The 24198-nt window shown below is 41.8% G+C and overlaps 1 protein-coding gene across 5 annotated transcripts in view; it reads left to right on the top strand.

Annotated features, from left to right (window-relative positions):
* Npnt (nephronectin) overlaps positions 1-24198 on the top strand; it is a 69821-nt gene that overhangs the window by 17570 nt on the left and 28053 nt on the right. The window contains exons 3-6 of one of the 5 annotated variants that reach the window (XM_021195265.1): positions 1744-1794; positions 15767-15859; positions 19058-19150; positions 23521-23640. In XM_021195265.1, coding sequence (XP_021050924.1) covers positions 1744-1794; positions 15767-15859; positions 19058-19150; positions 23521-23640 — 357 coding nt within the window. The remainder of the gene's footprint in view (positions 1-1743; positions 1795-15766; positions 15860-19057; positions 19151-23520; positions 23641-24198) is intronic. The other 4 variants (XM_021195266.1, XM_021195267.1, XM_021195268.1 and 1 more) reach the window with 4 other exon arrangements.

The following is a 24198-nucleotide window of genomic DNA, read 5'->3' as shown; positions in this document are numbered from 1 at the left end:
CAGGAGGACCTGGGCCGGGAGATAGATGGGTGGGTGAGTCCACGCAGGAGGACCTGGGCCGGGAGATAGATGGGTGGGTGAGTCCACGCAGGAGGACCTGGGCCGGGAGATAGCTCGGTGGGTAAGTTCACACAGGAGGACATGGGCCGGGAGATAGATGGGTGGGTGAGTCCACACAGGAGGACCTGGGCCAGGAGACAGATCGGTGGGTAAGTCCACGCAGGAGGACCTGGGCTTGAATCCTCAGCACCCATTAAAACAAGAAGCCATGCTTGATGGCAGGTTCCTTTAAGTCCAGCATCTTTAGGAGGCGGTGTGGTCCCAGGAGGGACTTGGCTGGCCAGTCAGCCTCACCAAAAGAACCAGTTTCTGTTTAGTAGAGACTCTATCTCAAGGCAGTCCAACAAAGAGCAATAGAGGAAGACACCCAGTGTCCTCTTCCGGCCTCTGCATGTGAACACATTGGCATGCATACCCCCATAATCATGCATACAACATACATGCATGTGTACATGCATGCACAGAAATCACATATAAACAACAAACCAAAAATCCATCAAACGGATGTAGTGTTTGCCTTTAATAATACTTTGGGATCATTCTGGGTGGATGGCTAAGTTATTGCTTTGATTGAGTCAAATCAGTCCTGAAAACTCTTCTGGTACCCCCCCCCCAACCCCCAAAAGACATCCCTTAAACTAGACAGATACACAAAGCGATCATATGTTAAAGTGGATGTTTTATGCTTTAAAGAGGGAAGGCATTCATCCAGAAAGAGATGTAATACAGCCATCTCTTCTCCCTCCCCAGGACTCTAGACTGGTCCAACACTGACCATTGTTTGTAGTGTTTTGGGTCTCTTCCTTTACCTTTCATTGAACTGGATATTAATGCATCTCCAAGGGAAATGGCTGAGGTTTTGCGGTTAGTTCTTGTTGCTATTGACAACCAAAGCAGCCACGCAAGAAGACAGAGCCACGAAAGGAAAGAAGACAAACTTTAATGTGTTTTTCTCAAAGCTGGAGAGAAAAGGGAGCGTGTGGTTTATGAGAAAAAGGTAAGTGAATGGTCATGACGTACGAGCTACTAGCCTGGGTATTGATTGAGTCAACGTTGTTATTTTTTTTTTTTAAATTGAACAAAATTTTATCCGAAATTGATTTAAGTAAAAGAATACTGACTCTAGAAATCTGCAATCAGTGTTTCAAAAATGAAATGTTGGAAAAGATACAGTGTTGCAAAAGCTCTGAAATATTTCCTTAGAACTTGGAATATAGGTGGCTGTCCCTGTTGCTCATTGGGTAGACACTTGCTGCTGGCCTTGGGGACTTGAGTTTGATCCCTGAGACCCACATGGCTGAAGGAGAGTACCAGCTCTGACAAGATGACTTCTGATCTCCAAGTGTACACTGTGGTACACCTGCACATGCCCCTCCCCCAACACACACACACTAAAAAAATGTTTTAAAATATTTTAAGAAGAACTTGGACTATAGAAGAATAGCATAGCTTCAATTATTGCTTAATATTTTTGTTATGAAATGTTTTCTAATAACAAAATGATGACTAAAATATTACTATTTTAAACATGTCCTAGATTTTTTTGTTGTTGTTGTTTCAGAGAAGCACTGAAAGTTGAATGTGTGTAAGTCTCCCGGAATGTAACAAGTTGGTCATACCCGAGCCCCGCCTCCTTACAGAGAAAAGATCTGGAATTTCTTTTTTTGGCCATTTGTTTTGCAGCTTTCTACGTCTTAAGGCAGAGACTAGCAAGGATAAGGTGCCAGCTCAAAGGTTAGAGGAACATATTTCTTGACATAATTTTGGCTAATGTATGTCTTGAAGGCCATAGCATCTAAAAGATACTTTATAAAGCTACAAGAAAGGCTTAACATTTCTTGGTTTTTAGTGTCTTATTTGGGGGAAACTCTATTCCACAGAGAAGTGGGGTGTTTTGTATTCCATGTTTTCCCTTTTAGTTATTCTAACTTTAACTAAGTGGTTAGGTTAAACTTTTCCCTTTCAATTTTTATTTCTCCCTCTTGTTTTACAAATCTAATAAACTGACCTCCACCCTATCCTAGAAGACATTTTAAATTTAATACTTATAGAGGCAAATGTATATATCTATGTAAAGTCTACCAAGGGAAATGACTAACGCCAGCTCATCACTAACCTGTGGGAATTATGTTTCATGTTTATTAATTCTCCGTGGAACAATTCAGGTAAGAAATAATTCTACTGTATCAAATAACAAGCTGTATATTGACCATACCTGCCTCCCAATGCTTTGGTGCAAAAGTATTCCTTGGTTAAACATTTGTGCCCTGAGTAAGGTCACTTACCAAGCCCTTCACAACTTCAGCGAACAATCTGGGTGAGGTAATTCCAAATTACAAAATGCAATCAGTTCCAAGGAGGCAACACAACATGGGTGATGAAGGCGGTGTCCCATGTCCCTGGAGATGGTTCAAAGGTAGGATTTCAATAAGAACATTTGGTGAAAAAATTAATAGTACTTTTTTGGGGGGCAAGTTTCTGATTCTAAGTAGACTGTTGGCTACAGAACAAATTTTCTCCTTTTCTTTTTCCTTTTCTTTCTTTTCTTTCTTTTCTCCTCCCCCTCTCCCTCCCCTCTTCCTCCCCCACCTTCCTTCCTCTCCCCCTTCTCTATCAGAGTCAGGTGTCTCTATGTACCCCCAGGTCAGCTTTAAACAAACTCTCTGCATAGTCCAGGCTGATTTCAAATTCTGACTCTTCTTGCCTCGACTTCCCCCGACCCCAAAGACTGGGATTACAGGTGTTGACTGCCAGATCCAACATTCGAGAACAATTTCCTTTTTAAATTCTTTAAATAAGACATAATTACATTATTCTCTCCTTCCTTCGACCTCTCACACACCACCACCCCATATTGATGGCCTTTTTCTTTAATTATTGTTACATATGTATATGCAAATAACTATATAAATACAGCTGACTGGGTTTGTGTAGTGTCGCTTGTATGTGTATGGTTTTAAGGCTGACCACTGGATATTGGAAAACCATTCAGGGGGTTCCTCCCAGGGAAAGACCAATTCTCCCTCTGTCAGTAGTCGCTGCCCGCAGCTTTTGATCTAGGGGTGGTGCCTCTGATATTTCCTCCATCCACACTGACATGTCAACTAATGTTTAAACGGTTCTTGATGAATGTGTTCGTTCAAACGTAGATCGCAAACAGAGCTCTGAACTGTGTTTCCCTGCATTGTAGGGCGAAGAGCACGTTTAAATTGCTTCTCAGTTCCCATGTCCATCTTTTGCAAGGTCCATAGTTTCCAACTTTTGCAAGAGTTATCAGGAAGTAGGACATTTTTCTAGTTGTTCATTGCTAGAATAAAGCCCTTTGCTGGACTGCTGTCTTTGGTTGGCACCACTTCTTTTCCCTGATGTGAATAATATCTTTGCATAAAGCTCTCAGTGGAATGGTTTTGGTTAGCTCACAGTGCTTGCGCTTGAAATAATTAGAAGAAAGTAGAGTTGCCCTCTGGAACCTTAGCGTTTACAGTTACCGTGATTTACCAGGAGCTAAAGTTAGGAGCCAGGGGTGCACAGAGATGAACAGAGCATGGACCTTCACTCTTAAGGAACTCAGTCATGTAAGATTTTGGTCTTTATTCCTTTTATAACTCTAACATAGGAAAAAGTCAGGGATGAAGTGTTGAGGGTGGGCAGACAGGATGGCTCCGTGGGCACATGACAGCTGGCAGGTGACCTGAGCTCAACACCCAGAACCCAGACCTGAAAAAAAAAATGACAGCGCATGCACATGCCACCGTGGTGCTCAAGCCTTCACATGTGTGGCTCCCCTCCCCCAATAACAATAAATGACAACTAAAGAAGAGTTGAGGAAGCTCAGGGAAAGAATCTATCCCTTCTGAGTCGGAGCAACGAGATGTCCGTAGGTTCCACGGTATTCAGTTAATTCGTCTGTTCAGTAAGTGCTACAGAATCACTTGATCTTGAGTTCCGCTCAGCATCAAGGGTCAGGGTCCATGGCAGCGCTGGATAAGAGAAATGTATTGTAATGTGATGTAAATGATGTTGGACACTGTGAATGTGTCTCTCAGTGGACAGCACTGTAGACCAGGAGTGACGGCCCAGCTAAGCTGTTGTGGATAAGGCAAGTGATGGGCACACTTGGAAATCAGAGAACTGTACGAAGATCGCAGAAGCCAAAATGAGCACATTCCAGGAAGTGTAAGCATCCCAGTCCAGCAGTGGGGTAAATGCTTGAAGGATGTTTGATAAGAGAAGCAAGTAGGAATGTCGTGGGAGCCTTTGATGTCATACCAAGTAGATTAGCCTTGACCGCAGGGCAGTACGGTAAAGACTTGAATCAAGGAAATTGCAACTACCTTTGACCATATGAGCTGGCGCTGAGGAGCCAAACCTAACCTAAAGGTGAATTTCTTTCTGGCCAGGATGCTTTAGCTAGTTTTTTGAAGTTGTCAGTGTTTCACAGGAAACATGGATTCCACAGACAGTGTTGAAAATCGGTGACTTGGCATTGCTTCAGGGAACCCGTGGGCAGCACGGGTGTTAAGCAGCAGCCCGGATGGAGGGAGCCTGTGCTCCATTTTACCCAGGCTCACTGCCTTCAGGGCAAATGCCTGGCACGTGCAGACATTTGAGGTTTGGGGCTAATTTTGGAACTTCCTCCTTGGCAGTTTAAGGAGTAACTATTTGAGGTTCGGAGCTGGAGTTTTTACAACACGAGGTGAAAAGTTAGACTTGGTTGTAAGTAGTGGTGGGAATAGAAAGGACAGTAAGGCACTGAAAAAATCCCCCCAAACAGGATGGATGGGGACTCACAGTGTGAAGGCTGCGGCGGTGTGGGGTTTCCTGAGGATCTTTTCTGAGTATAACCTCATCTTAGCAAAAGGCAGATAAGACTCCTACCTCACTGGAATTCTAAGTAAGGATTAAATGAGAAGCTATTTACAGAGCATTTAGCTCAGGGACTGGCATATACTCATTCCAACAAAGTGGCTGTTGTGGAAGACAGTGAAGAAGAATGAATCAAGAAGGATAAATTGAGGAGGACTCACAAGTTTCCCATGTGTTCTTTGGTGAGCAAGAGGACACAGGAGAAGGTGCAGATGAATGCGGAACACTTGAGAGACTTTGAAATGGAAAAGTTTGATGTGTTCCAGAGTCTGGCGGGCACAGGGTGATTCTGGGTCCCCCACCACTCACTTCTTTTATCTTCCTTCCTGCTCTTGGACCCTTCCAGCCAACTCGTTAATTGTCACAAATACCTAACAGAGGGTCATCTTGAAGTTGAAGAAGGTGCCATAGGCAAGATCATATCCCATTTGCTGTGTTTCCTAAAAGCTTTTGTTCGGTTGGTGTGAAGACGTTATCCACCCTTTGGCCCACATTTGAATGGAAGCAGTGATTCAGCATCTCTTTATATCAAGGGTGGAAAACAAGTCATCTTCTATAAGCAGATTCTCTCCCCCCCGGCCCCCACCGCCTCTTCTATTTGATGTCCCTAGCATTTCTAATTATAGACAGCTGTTTGGAGGAAAGTGAGTGGTTGCTGGGAAGGGCGGGCGGGCAGGGTGGCTTTTGGAGTCAGTCAAGCCTGGGCTCACACCCCACTTTCTTTTGTATGCTGTCCTTACTGTCACAGCTGATCTCTGACCCCACTCTACACTCTCTTACCACATTTGCAGGGAGCCTGGTTCATGCACCCTCTGCTATTCTGGGGGTTTGTGGATCAGCGTTATTTCTTCTGCTGCAGTGTTTGCCCCTGAGGTGAGCCAGAGTTTCAGACACCATTACACCCAGTGGAGCAACTTCTGCGGCATGCCGTCCAGTCAGTTCAGTCCAAATGTGAAGGGATAGGAATTTCTATATTACAGGAATCAAAATTATGAAGGAGCCAGGCCTGGCGGCACACATATTTAATCTCAGCACGTGGGAGGCAGAGGTGGGTCTATGTGTCGAGTTCTGGGTTTTGTCAAGACCCTGTCTCAAAACCCAACAAGGTCTGCAACCCTATAGGAAGAACAAAAATATGAATTAACCAGTACCCCCAGAGCTGTGTCTCTAGTTGCATATGTATCAGAAGATGGCCTAGTCAGCCATCAATGGGAGGAAAGATCCTTAGTCCTGTGAAGATTATACGCCCCAGTACAGGGGAATGCCAGGGCCAGGAAGCAGGAATAGGTAGGGTGGGGAGCAGGGCAGGGGAGGGTATAGGGGACTTTTGGAGAGGAAACTAGGAAAGGGGATAGCATTTGAAATGTAAATGAAGAAAATATCTAATAAAAAATTTAAAAAACAACAACAACAAAAATATGCAGGAGATGTAATTTTAATGAGCAGATTTTTAGGAAGGATAATTTACTATAAAAATGAACATCTTTATTCTGCCTCCCTGGTAACTTTATATTTCATTAACTCTTAAGGTTCAAAATGGAACTTAGTTTACATGTTTTCACTCTACTGAGAATATATATTCTGTCTGTCTATCTGTCTGTCTGTCTGTCTGTCTCTGTTGCACTGGCCCTTCAGGTACATAGCCTGTGCTTCTTCCTGTGCCTTTCTGGCCACTCTGCTGCTGCTCATTCTGAGTCCCCTTCCCTGCCCACATGGTACATTTCTACTCCTTTCAGATTCAGTGATTAATCCTGAAGGCAGTCCCTGCCATTCTTCTGTCTTCCACCTCTATGCAGAGAACTTCTGCTGTGTTCTTTTAACACCTTGTATACCTGTCATGGCTGTCTTTGTCATAAGACTGCGTTATGTTTCAAAGGAACTTTTGTATATTTAAAGAACTCAAGGTCTGGGAGCTAGATTTATGAAACTCTTAAAATATACTGTGAAATATGTATATGTAAATGTATGTATTTGTGATTTATAACAGACATATAGAGACTTAGAAAAATCCCTGAGGAGGGCTGTACTTAGTACAAGAGGCTAAAGCAAATTTTGGAGATAGTGAGGCAAAAATTGAGTCCTGAAGCCTGTCTAGATATGAGACTAACAGACACCATACGTGATTGGAGATGACGCTTGTGGTTGGGGAAGAATTCAGACATACGATATGGCTTGTATGCTATCCAAGTGCTCAGCCAAGGATGATTAGGCAAGGCAAAGGAAGGGAGCTGATGAGTGAATATAGGAAGAACACCATTCCAAAATCACAGTCTAGGAAGGCCTCTAATGGTGGCTTAGGCTTGGACTGAAGCCCACATGCTAGAGGGAGAAGGACCCTTGTGCCCTCTCTCATTTAACCAGTTTTGTACTACTGGGCATTAAGGTTATCAAGACTTGCCTAAGATTTTCTATCAGTCAATGTGGAGACAACTAATAATTAAAACACAAAACAAAACCCCAAACGGTCAAAATCACAAACATCCCACATCATATTAGTGTAGGCACAGTCCTAATACTGATTTAATTTTTGAAACAATGAATGTGTGGCTTGATTCACATGTTAGTGAACCTTTTGAACATAGGGATTTTTGTTACTGAAGATGGAAAAGATGGCTACATTAAAGTATTTCTGTCCTTATGATGACACCTCCGTAAGCTTGGTGTCCCCTTAGAGAGGATCAAAACTTCAACTAAAATAGATATGGTAAGTTTAAGCTAATTGAAACACTATAATGTGTTTCATTATTTCCTGATGAGTTGTTCCATTGTGCTATCTGATGTCTTGTCAACATCTTTGAATCAGTCAGCACTGCTTTCTACAACAGTTTGTCGCTTTCCTAAACCCACATGACAAGCTCTGCCCCTCCAGGATCCTTTGTTCTCAAGACATCTGTGCTTGCTTCCATGTCTCCTTACTGGACCTACCTGCTCCAGGACAAGGGATCAGTCACATTCACTTGTTATATCCACAGTGCTTGTACATTGTCTTGGAGAGGGCTTCTCCTCTTTGCCATCCTTAGGACAACATTTTAATGAACACTTGGGATGCTGCGATGGCCTTTGCTCTGTGGATTTCACTGTAGAGTTCCTTTCAGTTCTCTCAGTAAACCTGGGGGTAAGTTTGATCTGAGTCCTGTGAGTTTTCCACTAAGTAAAATGAAAACGACAATGTGGTGAATGTTTAGCTTCTCATCTATCTTTGAGGGAAGAAGGCAGCTAGGTAATCATTATAATTCATCTATTTCCCCAGCTGTCTTATTCCAATGTCTGTACTCAACCCCTGTGAAGAAAACGCATTGAAAAAAGGAGCAACAGCTCTCAAAGAATGCTAGTCTAGGTATCATATTATCAAATTCCTCTCTCTCTCTCTCTCTCTCTCTCTCTCTCTCTCTCTCTCTCTCTCTCTCTCTCTCTCTCTCTCTCTCTCTCTCTCTCTCTGTTTTCTTTTAACCCAAGAAAGTTTCAATTGAAAAGAAGGAAGAATGATGGCAGTGGATATCCATGACCTCCACCTGATGAACTCCATCTCTAACTACTGACATTTTATCCGCATTCTTACCTTACTAACATTTTCTATGAATTAGTAGATGGTCCACAGTGGGGTAAGTTGAGCCTGTACCTTCTGTTGGCTTGTAGATACTCTTCACATCTTTTCAGTGGTGCTGATGATGTCCTGCTTCTCCAGTTCCATCATATGTCTCACTACCTGACATCCTTTACAAGGAGGCAGCAAGCCTCTTCTGTTTTCGGAATCTTGTCAAACCCACGGGTGCTGTTGTTGCTCAATTATTATACATTGGCATCGTTACTCTTCTTGATATTCCCACATCCCGAATCTGGCCAGTAGGAACTCACCAAGCCAACTTCCGCATGCTTTGCACAGATCTCCAACATTCTGTAAATGCATTTTGCTGTGGAAGAATGCTGTAACTTTCCATGGTCTCCCTCTTTGAAGAAAGAGAAACCCAAGCTCCGTTGTGCATCCTGCTACAGATAGTCACTTAACAAGAAACCGGAACTGCCTTTCCAAAGGAATAGTGACAGCTTCTCATATGTTCTTAAAGTCTGATTTGGCTTTACCCTAAATCCCACTCTGTCTCCATGAACACAGGAGCAAGTTTTCAAGTAAATTGACAAATGACACCAGTACCTAGAGAGATTTTTTTAAAGTGCTTTCTAAAAAATTGTTTAATTACTTATATATGTGAGTACACTGTCGCTCTCTTCAGACACACCACAAGAGGGCATCAGATCCCATTACAGATGGTTGTGAGCCACCATGTGGTTGCTGGGAATTGAACTCAGGACCCATGGAAGAGTGGTCAGTGCTCTTTACTGCTGAGCCAGGAGAGAGTTTTGAAGTGCAAAGGTAGAGTGCTTAATTATGATCAATGAAAGCTGGATGGAAGCACAAAGATGCATGTGCAGCCTCTTCCATTCCTGTGGTCTTCTCTAGAAATAAAGGCAATTAGTGAGGGATGAAAGCTATACTTGAGAAATTCCTCTGAATCAGATGTTCCCAGAGACAGAAAATGAAGCGAGCTCTTGCCAGACAACTCTTGGAAAGCATTATTTATTTCACTTTGTTCTCTAAGTGGGTATAATTTATCAATCCTGGCATTTTTATCAATAATGTCAATTTTTGCCAAAAAAACAACCAACCAACCAAACAAACAAACAAACAAACATACAAACAAAAAACAAACAAACCCTTAGATGTAGCAATACTTCATTAAAGCTTCAGAGTATACAATGAGCAATTGAACGAAGAGATTATTGTATTTTAAAATATTCTAGCAGGTTCCTTTAGCATCTTTGGGGATGACAGATTGTTTCTTCAGGGCACTTAGCCTTAGAAGCGTCACTATGTGCCATTATGCATTTGAACACCATTCTCAGCTCTCATTCCTCTCTGCTTAGGACTTTATCATAACCTCTCCTTCCTATTTCCAAATTACCTCACATGCTGGCCCCCTCCTCCTTTATTAATCCACCGTTGGCCTGAACCAAGACATTTTTGTTGAAATTGGTCAACTCACTTAGCCTGAGCTGATTCGGCAATGGCCACATCTTTCCTGCCTTATATGGATACTACAAGGAAAAATTCAGCCACATGAAATGGTTTTTAACTTAGTGTTCAAGAGAACATTTACTCAATAGCCTTTTAGATAAGAACCAGAGGTACTTTACACTGTTTTTAATCACAGCAGGAATTTAATGTTTTGAGTTTGTTGAATAATTGACGAGTGTCAATACGGTGTTTGGGGCAAAGTGAGAGTTGTTTTCCTCTGGAGATCTTGCCTGATGGATTTGGTTCTGCATGTGATATGTGATGGCTCAGGGCCCTTTCCAGCAGTTCTTTATAAACTCTGCCTCCATTCCTTCTAGGTTCTATTAATAAGCAGCGAGGGATTTCACATAGCTTTTAGCAATGTTTTCTCTTCCAAGGTCAACTGTGCTTTGCAAATGAGACTCTCTTCATATTTGCATTCCCCCCTCCTCCCCAAATTTATCCAAATCCAGTCCATGGAGTGGCTGGGAATTATGGGAGCTCTCTAACACAGTTTTACAGCTATTCTTTCTTCTCCTCTCTTGAATGCCTTTTGTCACCTTGTTCCTAAGGAAGCTGACCTGGAGGAGAAGGCAGAACACCATGTCAAAATGACAGATGGGAGCCAAGGACTCGGAGGCATTCTTATATTAAGAAAAACCCTGTTAAAAACCCTGCTTGGATTGGCTTTGTCCTCGTCACTTTCCAGAACAGTTGTCCTCTTAGCATCTCGGCTTGTCCTCCTTAGTCCCGACGTTGGCCCTTGATGGCCAGTGTGAGTCACATGGGTCTGAATACAATTAATAAGGGAGATTAATTGTCTCCTAGCTTTGGATAGATAGATAGATCAATATTTTTGTCAGAACAAGAAGGCACGGTTAAGCTTTCACAACCCCTGATGTAATAGGATGACTCTGAGTAAAATTGTAGAATATACTCACAGGTGAGAAGCATGGCATTGGGGTATTAAAGAACTGTGTTTGTTTGAAATCTCTTTTTAGTCAAAACAATGACTTATCAGTTACTCAGCAATCCCAGAGATGTAACAGCCATATTGGGTCACGTTTTGAGTGTGATGTACCTCTGTGTACTGATCTTGAAGGGAGAAAAATCTCTCAGATCAGTGACCCTCAAGAGGCCTTGATTTACTGAGCTGAAACCATGTAAGTATGGCAGGGGCAGTACACGGACAAATGTGGCCTGTCTCTCTTGTTCCTGATCCACGCAGAGATCAGAGAACCCACGCAGGCCTCTCTGATGACCTGGAGAAGATTTCTTCCAGGCTCCGTGCACTATCTCCTGTTGACAATTTGAAAGATTACTACAAGATGAAAACAGTTCAGTCTCGCAGTGAGGCAGACGCCTCGATTCATTGAGCAGCATAGTTTACACATGCAGTTTTTGCCCATCCCTGAAAGCCACATTAAAATTGAATAAGTTATTACTAGGCAGGCCAGTTTACACAAAACTGGGGAACCAATTTTGCATAGTTTTTAAAATGGGCATGCGCTTTCTGATTACTTATATATGTTAGTGAAGCTCTTTGCATACTTGCATGAGTATGTGGCATTGTAGATACAAAAAAACAGCATGGTGTGTTCTATTTCTATACGAGAAGTTGCTAATAGGACTTCCAACTGTGTATCCAAAAAAAGCAGAACAAAATACCCTTCTCTGTCTTGATAAGATCAGGTTGTTAAGTTGGTATTCCAGAGCCTAGTGTTCAAGACCAGTCGGGGGTTGCATTTGGCTGGGTGCGACAGTGCCAGAAGGAATGGGGTTAATGTTATGAATCCTTCTCTATCTTTCTTTTCATTCTCAGCATCACTGGTGGGTCAGAAGTGAGCTCTTCATTCCCAGCAGGAACACAGACAGGCGTTTTTTGACAAGCTCCCCTAAGTAGCATCCTAATGGCTCCACTCAGTGACTTCTGTTTATATTAGAGATTAGCTAGAATTGAGTCCTTTGGCTACTCCTATCTGCGAAGGAGAATAGAAAGTGTAATTTTCCATTGTAAACTTACCGTGCACATTTTATATGAGTTAAAAACCCGAAAGACATTCTGTAGTAAGGCAAAAAGGCAAAGGAAAGGCAGGGGTCCAGAGCATCCTGCTGGCCTGTTGTGGTCTATCTGGGCTTCCTTTGATCTCGGCTGCTGTCTAAGCACTCCAGGGGATAGCCTACAAAGATGTCCCACTCGGTGAGAACCCCCTCACTGCCTTCCCCTCTTCCACCTGTTGACCCTAGAAAGTTTTTGCCTGTTGTCTCCACTGCTTCTTCCCTTGGATGTTTGCTCTCTGTGGTCATAGTTTATACTTGAGGCTCTGTGATCACAGCCATTGTCCACACTCCTTCCCCACTTTGAAATTCTCTAATCCTGGCCCTTGGCATGGCCTAAACGAAATTGGTCACACCCTCATCTATCCATACATGTGTATCAAGTATAATAAATACTTGATGCATATTTACCGACTTCTATCCCAGACCTAAAACCCAGATTGTGGGGAGGGGTTTTATCAAAACGTTTGTCAACAGTTTTAATTTCCTCTGAAGAAAGGAACTGATTGTGTCAGCTCTGTTGTGTACTCTACCACTTTTAATAGCTGCTGGGTAATCTGTCACCGCTGGTTACTTCAGGTAGAAACGCAATCAGCAGTTTCTTTAAAAGGCCGAGTCCCCAAATGTAGCAGCACCATTAACAGCCCTGACCTCTTGAGTGTGTACATTTGATGCTCCTAAGATTAGGGCATCCTGTTGAGAGCAAATAAAAAAGGAGAGAGGACAAGACCTTTTGTGAGTAGAAGGTACCCAGAGCCATGAGTGGATGGCCAGCCTTCAGCTGGTCAGAGGTCAAAGGCAGTCCAACCTGGAGGCCACAAATAGGTAATGCTACTTTTTAAGGACAATATCACGTTCTGGGTGCCTCAGAAGACTTGATTATTTAGTTTACATTGATATATAAAAATGTCATAATCAAGGGAATAGCAATCTTTAAAAAAAAAAAAAAGTACTTATCTATTCAGGTATGTATGTGCATGTGCCATGGTGCCCGTGGGAGTTGGAGGTTCCCTTCTACCATATAGGGCCTTGAAATCAAATTCAGCTCATCAGACTTGGTGACAGGCACCCTTACCTGCCGAGCCATCTTACCAGTGCTGGAATATTTTCTTTCTAAAATGAACTTTTTTTCAAACTTGCATTTCTTGATGATGAGGCCTAGATATTACAGAGAACCATATTTGGAGAACTTCCTTTAAAAACCTTCATTCAGTATAAACTATTGACCCATTCACTGGAAGTAATACTGGAAAGCTTTCTAGAAAGTTCATTGCTTCTTAGAGAAATGAACACAGTTCTTTCCCCTTTGAATGCATGCTACATCTGAAGTCTGAGTTTAAGAAACCTCCATATTTTTTTCTCTTCATTCTGCTCATCCTCTTCTGTGGGCTTTGAAGCCACAATAGGGATTGTAGTCAACAGGCCTAATTGTCGTAATAAATAGGCTGACAGGGAAGGGCAGGTACGCTCGCTCATGGGAGACCAGGGAGAGCTAAGCGAGGGAATGTCCAAAACGAACATATGGTGTAGGTTGGATGCATCAGTGTCAAAGGGAATGTTTGAGAATGTCTGAGGAACGGGCGTGGTGGCGCACGCCTTTAATCCCAGCACTTGGGAGGCAGAGGCAGGCGGATTTCTGAGTTCGAGGCCAGCCTGGTCTACAAAGTGAGTTCCAGGACAGCTAGAGCTACACAGAGAAACCCTGTCTTGAAAAACCAAAGAGAGAGAAAGAGAGAGAGAGAGAGAGAGAGAGAGAGAGAGAGAGAGAGAGAGAGAGAGAGAGAGAGAGAGAGAGAGAGAGAGAGAGAATGTCCGAGGAAACTTGAACATTCCACATCCCAGAATGGAGCAAAGCGTGGGCTGCAGAGAAGGAACAGGAGTCCAAGGCAGCAGAAGGCAGAGGGAGGGTTGATGGCGCGGCCCTAGCTCAAGGCCTTATCTGCTTTGCACCTGCTGGTTCCCGAAGCTCATCTCTTCCTGTCAGGAGCACAAATCACGGTTGCCTAGGTCCATCCTGAACTTGAACTTCTCAGACCTGATTGCTCCCTTTCCCTCGGAGTGATTCACCACACCAGTGTCCTCACGGTTTTCCTGTTTATACAGTCATTCTCCTGATCATGATAGTCCTCCAGAAACTTCTGATTTCCTGCAGATAAAGCATCACTCCTCGGTCTGAGACTTTAGGAACGCCACCACCTCATTCCAAGCACGATCGGTTGCTTTTTACTCTTACTCATCTTGTTAGCTACCCGGGCCTCTCGACTGACCTCTCACCTTTGGTCCACTTTCGCTGTGCATGTTTCCTCTCTGTGGGTGATCTTCTCTCTTCTCTGTTCCCGTGCTTCCCGACCCAACACACTTGTCTATATGAAGCTTTCTGTCCACGCCTGTATGTGGGGGTGTCTTTACACACTGACTGTTTGCTGCCCACTGTGCTCATGAGTGATTATTGTCTTGAATTGAGAACATGTGTCGTGGGGCTGGAGTGATGGCTCAGTGTTGTAAGAGTGTGGACTATCCTTGCCAAGGACCCAAATTTGGTTCACAATACCCATGTGAGGTGGCTCACAACAGCCTATAACTCCAATTCTAAGGGATCTGATGTTCTCTTCTGGATTCTTCATGCACATTCACACGTGCATGCATACACACGCACACACACACACACACACACACACACACTTTAAATCTAAAAAGGAACATGGAATAGTTTTTGTCTTTAAATAGATTGTCAGCTCCTTGAAGTCAGAAATCGTGCTGTTATTTTTCATATTATAGTAACATCATGAACAGATAGGGTATGCTAGAACAGTTTTTCCCATCCTTGGCTCCATGACATTCTGGTGTCACTGTTTATTTTGTGGGTGGGACATCTGAACATTGTAGGATGCTGTCTATGCTCTATCTGCCAGCAAACTCCAAAATGTCTTTAGACATTGCCAGATGTTCCCAGTATGCAAAGCATCCCCATGACATGCCACTGATACAAGGCAGAGTAAACTTCTGAGCTGGGAAAAGACTTGCCTTCTCAAGGGAAGGGAATGTGCTTGTTAGAGAAGAGTAAAGTTAAACTGGGAATTTTCAGTGTTGCTGAGATACAGAAGCCACTATAAGCTGAAAAAAAACATAACTGTAATGCATGCCAGGGTTAAGAAGGATCGAGATGATGAGAATATCTCTGAATAGAAGTAATGGAGACCTTCGTTTTTGTTTGTTTCAATTTTAATCACTTTATTTTTAGACTATGATTGCCTATAAAGTAATGCATTGATATTTAATAAGAAATCTATGTCTTTTTGGTTTGTGACCATATTGTTGATCAAACCCACATTCTAGGAACGTGCTTTACTACCAAGTCACATCCTAACCTGGAAAACTCTATTAATTTCATAGAAACCCAGTAAGTTCAGACTAAAGGTTTTGTTGACTTGTACTTGAGAGAGTACGTTTTGAAATTGTGTGTGAACATTTTTGTGAAGGTATGTGTTACTTTTTTAAATTATTTGAGCAGTATACTCAGGTGGCAACATTTTTCACTCCCAAGTGATGCATACATGGTAAATTCATACATGCATGTTCATAGTGTAGGCAGCAGAAAAAGACTTTTAGCATAACTATTGTGACTTTACTGTAAGTTGTTAGTGCTGTATCGTCACACTGGTCTGTGACCTTAGTGTTTTATGGGGGCTGCGCTGCTGACCCGGGATGACACACACTGTCCTCTTTCCACAGCTGTGTGTCAACCACAGTGTAAACACGGAGAGTGCGTCGGGCCAAACAAGTGCAAATGTCACCCTGGATTTGCTGGGAAAACCTGCAACCAAGGTAGGCAAACCGTGTGGGAGCCCTGGCACCTCTATCCCTGACACATGAAGAGTTCCAAATTCTGCCCCCAGCCATTTCATAGCTGTTTCTCCCAACTATTAAAGTGTTCAAAACCAAAAAAAGAATGGTAAATCTTAGGCAAATATATTTTCCCAAAAGATGTTCCCTTACTTGTATTCTTGGATACTCATTAGAATTTGTTTGTGAAGAAGCAAATGGTTAAATCTGTAATTTAGTTCTTATATTCTGGAGCCCTGAGAGGGATCAGCAGATAAAAGCTCTTCCTGGGTAACTTGAGTTTGAGCCTTAGAACCCACATAAAGGTGGAAGGAGAGAACTAAGTTTACACAGATGTCCCCTGGCATCTACACATGTGCCATGGCACACACCCCACCACCACCTCATATACACATGCATACAAATAAAACGTAAAAATACATACATATATGCATACATACATGCATGCATACATACATACATACATACATACATACATACATACATACATATGGTTTTAAAAGTCTTACATTCTAGAATTTCGTCTTTCTCCACTAATAAGTTGGTAAGCCTTTTAGGAAGTGGAATGCCATTTGTTACACTTAGGTATATAGGTAATAACAAAACTGACCACATTTGAAGAGACCAAAAGTCAGAGATATTAGGTATCTTGCCTAAGTAAACAGAACTCGTTGAGAAAAGCTGTGTTGGCTTCAAGCTGTGGCTTACATACTCCGTATTCATTTTGCTATGCTAGTCTTCAGTGAAAAATTGCAACTGGAAACGTGATTATTTGACTCTTCCTATACAGCCTTCCACACAAGACTCCTCTTCTTAATTAACTGTACCTGCAAATCTCAACTGTTAGAGTTAAAATGCTAAAAGGAAAGAAAAGTTAATGCCAACTTTCATTTGCAAAGATAAGAGTTATGTTTTACTTGAAAACAAAAAATAAGCTCACATATCTTTTAAAAAGTGTGACTTTGGTGTCCCTGTAAATACAGCAGTCAGGGTACATCCCAACAGTCCTGGTTCATTCTTGGGCAGCAAGGACCTTTGCAGCCTCACTGATTTCTGAGTTCCTAAGGATTGTTGGCATGGGATTCATATTTGCTAAGTGTACATTACCTATTTAGTAACTGAATGACAGATTCACACAGGACTCTTGGTCTTGAGTCATAGGAACCAGCCGGGCGTGGTGGCTCATGCCTTTAATCCCAGCACTTGGGAGGCAGAGGTGGGTGGATTTCTGAGTTCAAGGTCAGCCTGGTCTACAAAGTGAGTTCCAGGACAGCCAGGACTATACAGAGAAACACTATCTCGAGAAAAAAAAAAAAAGAGTGATAGGAACCTAAGAGCGTCCTGTGGAGATCTTTGGTATCACACCTTATGCCTGGGCTAGTGTGCGCTCAGCCTGAAGTCTCTATAAACCTTACTAGAGCAAGTTGTGCAGACTTACCATACAATAAATTAACTGCTTTTATCTAGACCTACACATTTTCATAAAGTAGAAAGCATGCCTCAGAGATAGAGGAAACCAAAAGTTTTTTTTTTTTCCTTCAAGGAAAATGTCAGTAAGCAGTAAGTTTGAAAAAAGAAATCTCATATAACTGGAAATTAGCATATGATCAGTTAGGCAGTGGGGTAAGGTACTCTCAGGACGAGTCACATCTGCTTCAGAGACAGCCTTGGAAACCTGCTTGGTAGAATAAAGCTCTCGTATGAGTAACAGACACTAGTACTTGAGAGATGCCTGGGCATGACCAAGGCAAGCCATGGTTTCAACTGGCTGGATTTAAAAATCTACACACCCAGGCTGGTCTGGGGGCGGGGGGGGGGGCACTCGCTCCTCCCTCTGAGTCCTTTTCTGGACTTGTTGCTCTAAGATCAGATATGAACTTATGCCTTTGAAATCATTAGCCTACTCTATAAGACACACGCTACCTTTTACAGTGAATGGAATTCAAACTTAAATTCTGACAAGATTATATGTAATCCCTTGCTCTCCCCTTGTTATTCTCCAGTAATGTTGTTATTCATGCCTATTTCCTTCTCCTTAAGCATCTCTACCCAAACAAATCTACCAAACAAAACCAAGAAAGATTACTATTACAAATCATCCTATTATAGTTGTCCCACTGGAGAATTCCTTTTGGCATGTAAATTATATCACGTGGAGACACAGACATATCATGCTGTCATAATTTTTTTTTTTTTTAGAAATTAAGACATTCTTCTAAATGGACATTTCATATTTCAGAAGAAATCATTTATAAGTGTTGATTACTAACTAGTTTTGGATTGGTTTCTGATTCGTATGTTGATGTCCTCATCCCAAGGAAAGAACAGCATAGAACCATGATATAGAACCAGACATTAAGTCTGGGTGTGTACTGCTTACAGCAGCACACCGATTGCCATGCTGAGCACACTTGTGAGTGCTTTCACCTTAACTAGGGTTTTATCAACAACCTTGCTTTCTAAAAGTTCCAACCCCAGAGACAAATGTGCCTTTGATTTAGAAGGTTAAGTGGCCAATAAACAGTGTTGTGACACAGAAAGCTAAGAGGCTTCCTTGCCTGCCTTTTGACATTGAGCTTTGAGCCCAGTCATGTCGCCATCGTTGGTTAGATAGCAAAGGTAACAGTTAGCATTTTAAAGTGTCTGATGTGCATTCTAATTCAATGTGGCATAAATTTTTTCTTTTGAATAAAAGATTGGTGGTCTGTCATCTTATGATTTAGGTAAAGTCCATATGCAAATAGGCATTTGTGCATTGCTTGGGAATATTTTAAACTATTATTAGCAATGTAACAATATATGATAACTCTTAAGTTGGTCATTTAAACTTTAATATTCTAAACAGGGTTAATTGATTATGTCAATATCTGTATAATTTAGTTTCACTGTCTGACTTATGTTGATGAAGGTCACACGCTAATCTTATTTTTTTTGATGGTATGAGAATGGTGGATTATTAATTTATAATTTTTCTTTGGAAAAGAAGGTGACTATCAGAAATTGTTAGAGAGAAAATAAAGAAAGAGAGAAAATGATTGGAAATTATTTGTGAAGTAGCCAGAGCCCTATTAAGCTCCATCAACATTTTGTAATTGTTTAATATATACTTGTGAAGATTTTTAGGGCTAGAAATGACATCAGTTCAAAGCTGACTCTTATTACCTTCTCCCCGCTGTGAAGATGAGTCCTTCCACCCGACTCCTCTTGACCAAGGCAGTGAACAGCCTCTTTTCCAACCCCCGGATCATCAAGCCACAAGTGTACCTTCAAGGGGTGAGCGTACGTTGTCTCAGGTGGCCGCTGCTCCCACCTGCAAGGCTTGCTGCAGTTATGTGACTTCTTGCAATGAAGGCTGGTGCAGAGACATTGAGCATGTGAAGCAGGCCTGGGAGTTGTCACCTGCTGCTGATTCTCTGTGCCCCGGAAAGCAGGGAGCTCTCTTTCCTCTTCCTGTACCACGAATGGCTACTTTCCCCTCGTCTCTGAGTTTGGAAACCTTCTCCCCCAAATCAGATTGCAAGATAGGTTTTGTTTTCGTATATAGGAAGAATCAATTATTCCTTTATGAAGCTATGGTATTCGATGACTTTTTCCAGTAGATTTGAAAAGGAATTTAATGCCCTTCTTCTCTTACTGTCTGTAATATGGGGCTTTAGGTTTGTTTAGAAATCAGACCACACTTTGGCTTCTTTCTTTTGGTGCATACTCTGTAATGGCCAAAGGGTGGAGTTCTGGTCCTAATTAGTTGTTCCTTGGCAGTCTGTTGGCAGCATCTGTTTTATCCCCACTGTGTAGTAGCGGACAAGAAGGTAGCTCTTGCCCCACTTGTGTGTGGGGCTGCTGTGAACCCGTTCACCCGGAACTGTTTTGTCGTCTCCCTAGTGATGGAAACATCTATGGGAATGAGATGGTAGGATCACTTTCCAGTTCTAGATTTTATCTTTACCCGCTGATGTGCTTAACTTACAATAACTGAGATCGCTGGTGAAAAACTGTTGTCTCTGCTGATTGGGGACTTGCTAAATTTGTACTCGTTCTGTACAAGGGTCCAGAACATTGGCATTCATTTTAGAGTTGCTCATAATTAAGAGAGTTATGGTCGTCCATATTTAGACATCTATTCACATTACTTGGGTGATGTAAAGTTTTAAAGGTTAAATGTCTGAAACATCATCCAATTTAAGCACCAAAGGGAAAAGGTCCAGATGTTTTAAAGCGAACAGAAGGTAGCTTTCTGGAAAACTCCAGTGGCTTCCTTATGTGAGGACTTTCCCCCAAGCTTTTCAAGCCACCTTTCCTTGTCTGCATGCTAATACAGTTTCTGACTCTCTTTGTCCTGAAGTCAAATAATGACGCTATGCAGCTTGCATTTCTGTTCTGGTCCAGCTGCCTTCTCACCCCCACCTTCCCGCTGCTAGCTCCTGAATCCACCAGCCTGCTTAAATGTAGCCATGATGATAATGTTCTTCATGAATTATATGCATAGTATTTAAAATGTTTAAATATAAGGGATAAAATTATATCCTTTAGTATAAGATATGTGCATGATAGAATTTGTTATAATTTTATTATAGATCTATACTATGCTTCCAGGGTAAGATTAAAGAAACCTTAAAATAAAAACACTAAGGTTTATTTTCTAGACTCATTTACCAACTTTTAAATTTCTATAAGCTAGTGAGGATCAAGGGGAGTCTTTCGTGCTTGTTATAAGGACATATACCGGAATTTGAAAGTGTCATTTAAAACTTCTGACTTGATTTGATAAAAATACAATTTTTATTTCACATTTATTCACATATTAATTCACATTTATCAACTATGAACTCAATTTTGTAAGGCTTTGGGTCAACACAGAAATAAGGTGGAATAATTATACACTAGAAACCTTGAGGAAACGATGCCAGGAACTTTGCTGTCCCCTCCTCACAGGCTGGACCCCTGGTTTGTTAGGCCTGTCATGGTTCTGGTAAGGGGCACTGTGAGTGTATCGGAGATAGGGCCAGGCAGTCATCAGGGATATTAACAACACCAACCACCTGTCAAGGGAATGCCATCCAGTCCATTAGCAGCTGCTAGAGCAATTGCTCAAGTTGCTTCTACAGGCCTGAATTATTACATAGCTTTGAATATCAGGTAATGGAACCAATATCTCCTAATGTTTACCCATTGGATGCTTCCTGATTTCTTCCTTTTCCATATTTTTTCATAGATCAAGTTTTCAGATTTTTAAAAAAATATTTGACAGTTTGTTAGGTTTTTTACATAATATTTTTATTGATTATCTGAGAATTTTGCTTCATGAACCCTGATCACGCTCACTTCCCAGTCCTCCTACCTTTGTCACCCACCCCGAAAGGAAGAGGAGATTAAAGAAGAGGAAGAGGAGGAGAAGGAGGAGGAGGAGGAAGAGGGAGGAGGAAGAGAGAGGAGGAAGAGGAGGAAGAAAAATCAAGTCCGTTGTATGCTCACTGGAACATGGTCAAACTCCCAGTGACCATCCCCTTAAAGAAAACTGAGTCCTTCCTCACACACACACCACACCAGAGCCATCAGTTCAGGAGAGCCACCCTTCAGCATCCTTAACACAGCTCTTAGGTTTTATATCCTTTCGGTTTCATGATTCCTAACCACAAAACACTTTTCCCATGGGAAGGAAAAGATAAATATGGATTAAAGGCAGCCTTCAAGACCTCTGGCAAGCAGGCTGGATTCCCAAAGCCACGCCAAGGGCTCCACTGACCAGCACTGGACCAGGCTGTGGAGGCGCTGCCTCTAATGGCTTCAGCTTTAAGTAGGGGTGGGTGTCGGAGAGACTCCCACTGACATCAAATACTCCTGGCTTGTGAGCTTGCCCTGGTTATAAACAGCTGCTGGTTCTGGTAAGAAACTACCAGAAGTTTCTGTTGCTCTCTAAAAATAAACTAGGGAATCTTAATTGACACCCTAAAAAGCCATCAATAGCCTCCTCCCAAAGTACAGAGTCATATCTTACTCTACTCTGTGGCTTTTGAAATAAGATTCTCTCTTACAGTCAGTTTCATAAGTACTTTGTAGGTTGTCTCCAGGGAGCCATAAAGGCCGGTGTGAAGTGGCAGGATTGATGTTAAGGATGATGAGAAAACTTTTAGGAAGTAAGAAAGAGTTTCCTGATGCAAATGATTAATACGATTTCAAATACAAGGCAAAAGAGTATGAGCAGGCAGGAGAATTTCACCTCAGGCAGCCATGCTCATTCCTGCTGCTTTCAACAGAGAGAGAAGTCTTTTTTTGATACAACAATCTACACAGCACCTTCAGTGAAGAGGGATTCTTTTTTAAACACTTAAAATGTGGTTCTGTTTTGAAAACCTTTGACTGGGCAAGAGACAATAAAACAAAAAACTGAAGAAAACATAGGAAATGGTATTTGCTGTGTTTATCTAACCTTTCTAGAATTCACCCTGCTGCCAATGTGCTAGCACTGTGGTCAGGGCAGAAAAAAAGACCAAGTTGGAAAGTCAGTTAATATGAAAAATATTTTTGAGGTGTAATATTTATTTGGTGACTTTAAAACATGGTATAACTGGGTGTTTCAGTGAAATATCACAGACCTCTGGGAAAGGAGCAGCCAGATTTAACTTTGATTAGATTAGGAAACGGCTTTGTAGCTAGATATACTATCTGTATTTTTATTCAGTGATATGGATAAATTGATCATTAAATTATGCTAATCGGGTACTTATGCTGCTGTTTCCAGACAAAGTGAACATGTGGTCACATTTCTTTTTAATGAGGTCTATATTATGGGCATTACTATTTCATTGTTTTATGTCATTGTGAATTTTATGTTCACTTGAGGCAGTGTACAAAATGTGCTGGAAAACTTTTATATTGTAGAATTCATTAATTTCCCATTGATATGTAAGCCAATAAACATAAAATACATAATGATGTTTTGTCCTTTAGTGCTCCCACATGCTCCTCATAACTGCCACATGAAGGAAAACGTGTTGAAAAGCTTTAAAAACTTCTTTTGTGACTGAGTGGACTAGTTAGTAGATAGGTGAATTTTCTTTACTCTGAAGTCAGTATAGCACCTATCAAGTTGAACAAGAAAAACAAGACAAAACAAAACAAAACAAAAAACAGAATAGCAGTCAGTCTGATCCCTGCAGGGTTTTTTCCTTCTGAAAACATAGCTGCCCTTTGAGCAGGTCAGCTCATTCTGATGTTTTAACATGCGCACATTCTCCATGAAGTGAAACGTGTCCTGTAGCATCCTTTTTAGTAGAATCCATTAGCGAGAGTGGTTCTAATGACAGAGCACAGGTATTGTGAGCTTAGTAGCAGTCACGCAGACAACAGAACATGCCGCTCTTTGTAGGAATTACAGACAGGTCTGTAATTAGAATTACAGGTCTGTGAGGAGAGTGCTCCCAACTGTCCCTAAGGTTCAGAGATCCACAAGGTCCCAAGCAGCCTCTGGGTGCTCCCAGTGTAGTAATCGAGTTAGGATGATACGCACGGACTTTTATCTGTCACCGAAGTGATGCTTTCTTGACCTGTTTTTGCCTTCATCTTCTCCACTGAGGGGTGTTTGGGACATTTCCCATCAGTGCTGAGGCTGTGATGTCTCTGATTTAAGCCCTCACTCTTCGCAGATTTAAACGAGTGTGGCCTGAAGCCTCGGCCCTGTAAGCACAGGTGCATGAACACTTTCGGCAGCTACAAGTGCTACTGTCTCAACGGATACATGCTGCTGCCAGACGGGTCCTGCTCAAGTATGTCAAGAATCTTAACTGTTTTCTAAGTGCTCTGGGCTGGATTTCGGACATGCTTTGGTAGCCTGCCTCTGGGGAAGCTGCCTCTTCATCTCCACCCAGCAGGATGTGGGAGCGTGTTTGTGTGCGCGCCCGAGGAACTAAAGATCAAAACCAGAGGTGCACATTTATATACATGGCATTCTTCTTATTGCGCAGGCCAGCATTAAATGGGTTTATAAGTTGTATCTAGAGCAGCAATCACATTTTCTAATGTTTTTCTCAGCATGTTTTTCCCCCGTGTTCTCCATGTCAAAGAATTTTAATGATCACTGGGGCATTGCTTAGAGAGAATTCATCCAGTCTGTTCATAAGTATTTCTCAGATCATTCTTATAAGATGATTTAAGAATTATCAAAAAACTCCATTTTAAGTGGGAATGAATATAACATCAGGAAAAAATGATTTTTTTTTAATAAATAGGGTCTCATATATCCCAGGCTAGCCTTGACTATGATATATTTATATATATATATATATATATATATATATATATATATATATATATATATCATTCAT

This window comes from Mus pahari, chromosome 4 (genome assembly GCF_900095145.1).
Source record: "Mus pahari chromosome 4, PAHARI_EIJ_v1.1, whole genome shotgun sequence".
In the NCBI taxonomy this organism is placed as follows: domain Eukaryota; kingdom Metazoa; phylum Chordata; class Mammalia; order Rodentia; family Muridae; genus Mus; species Mus pahari.
The sequence above is the reverse complement of the archived record's forward strand: the minus strand, read 5'-3'. Positions and strand labels throughout refer to the sequence as shown.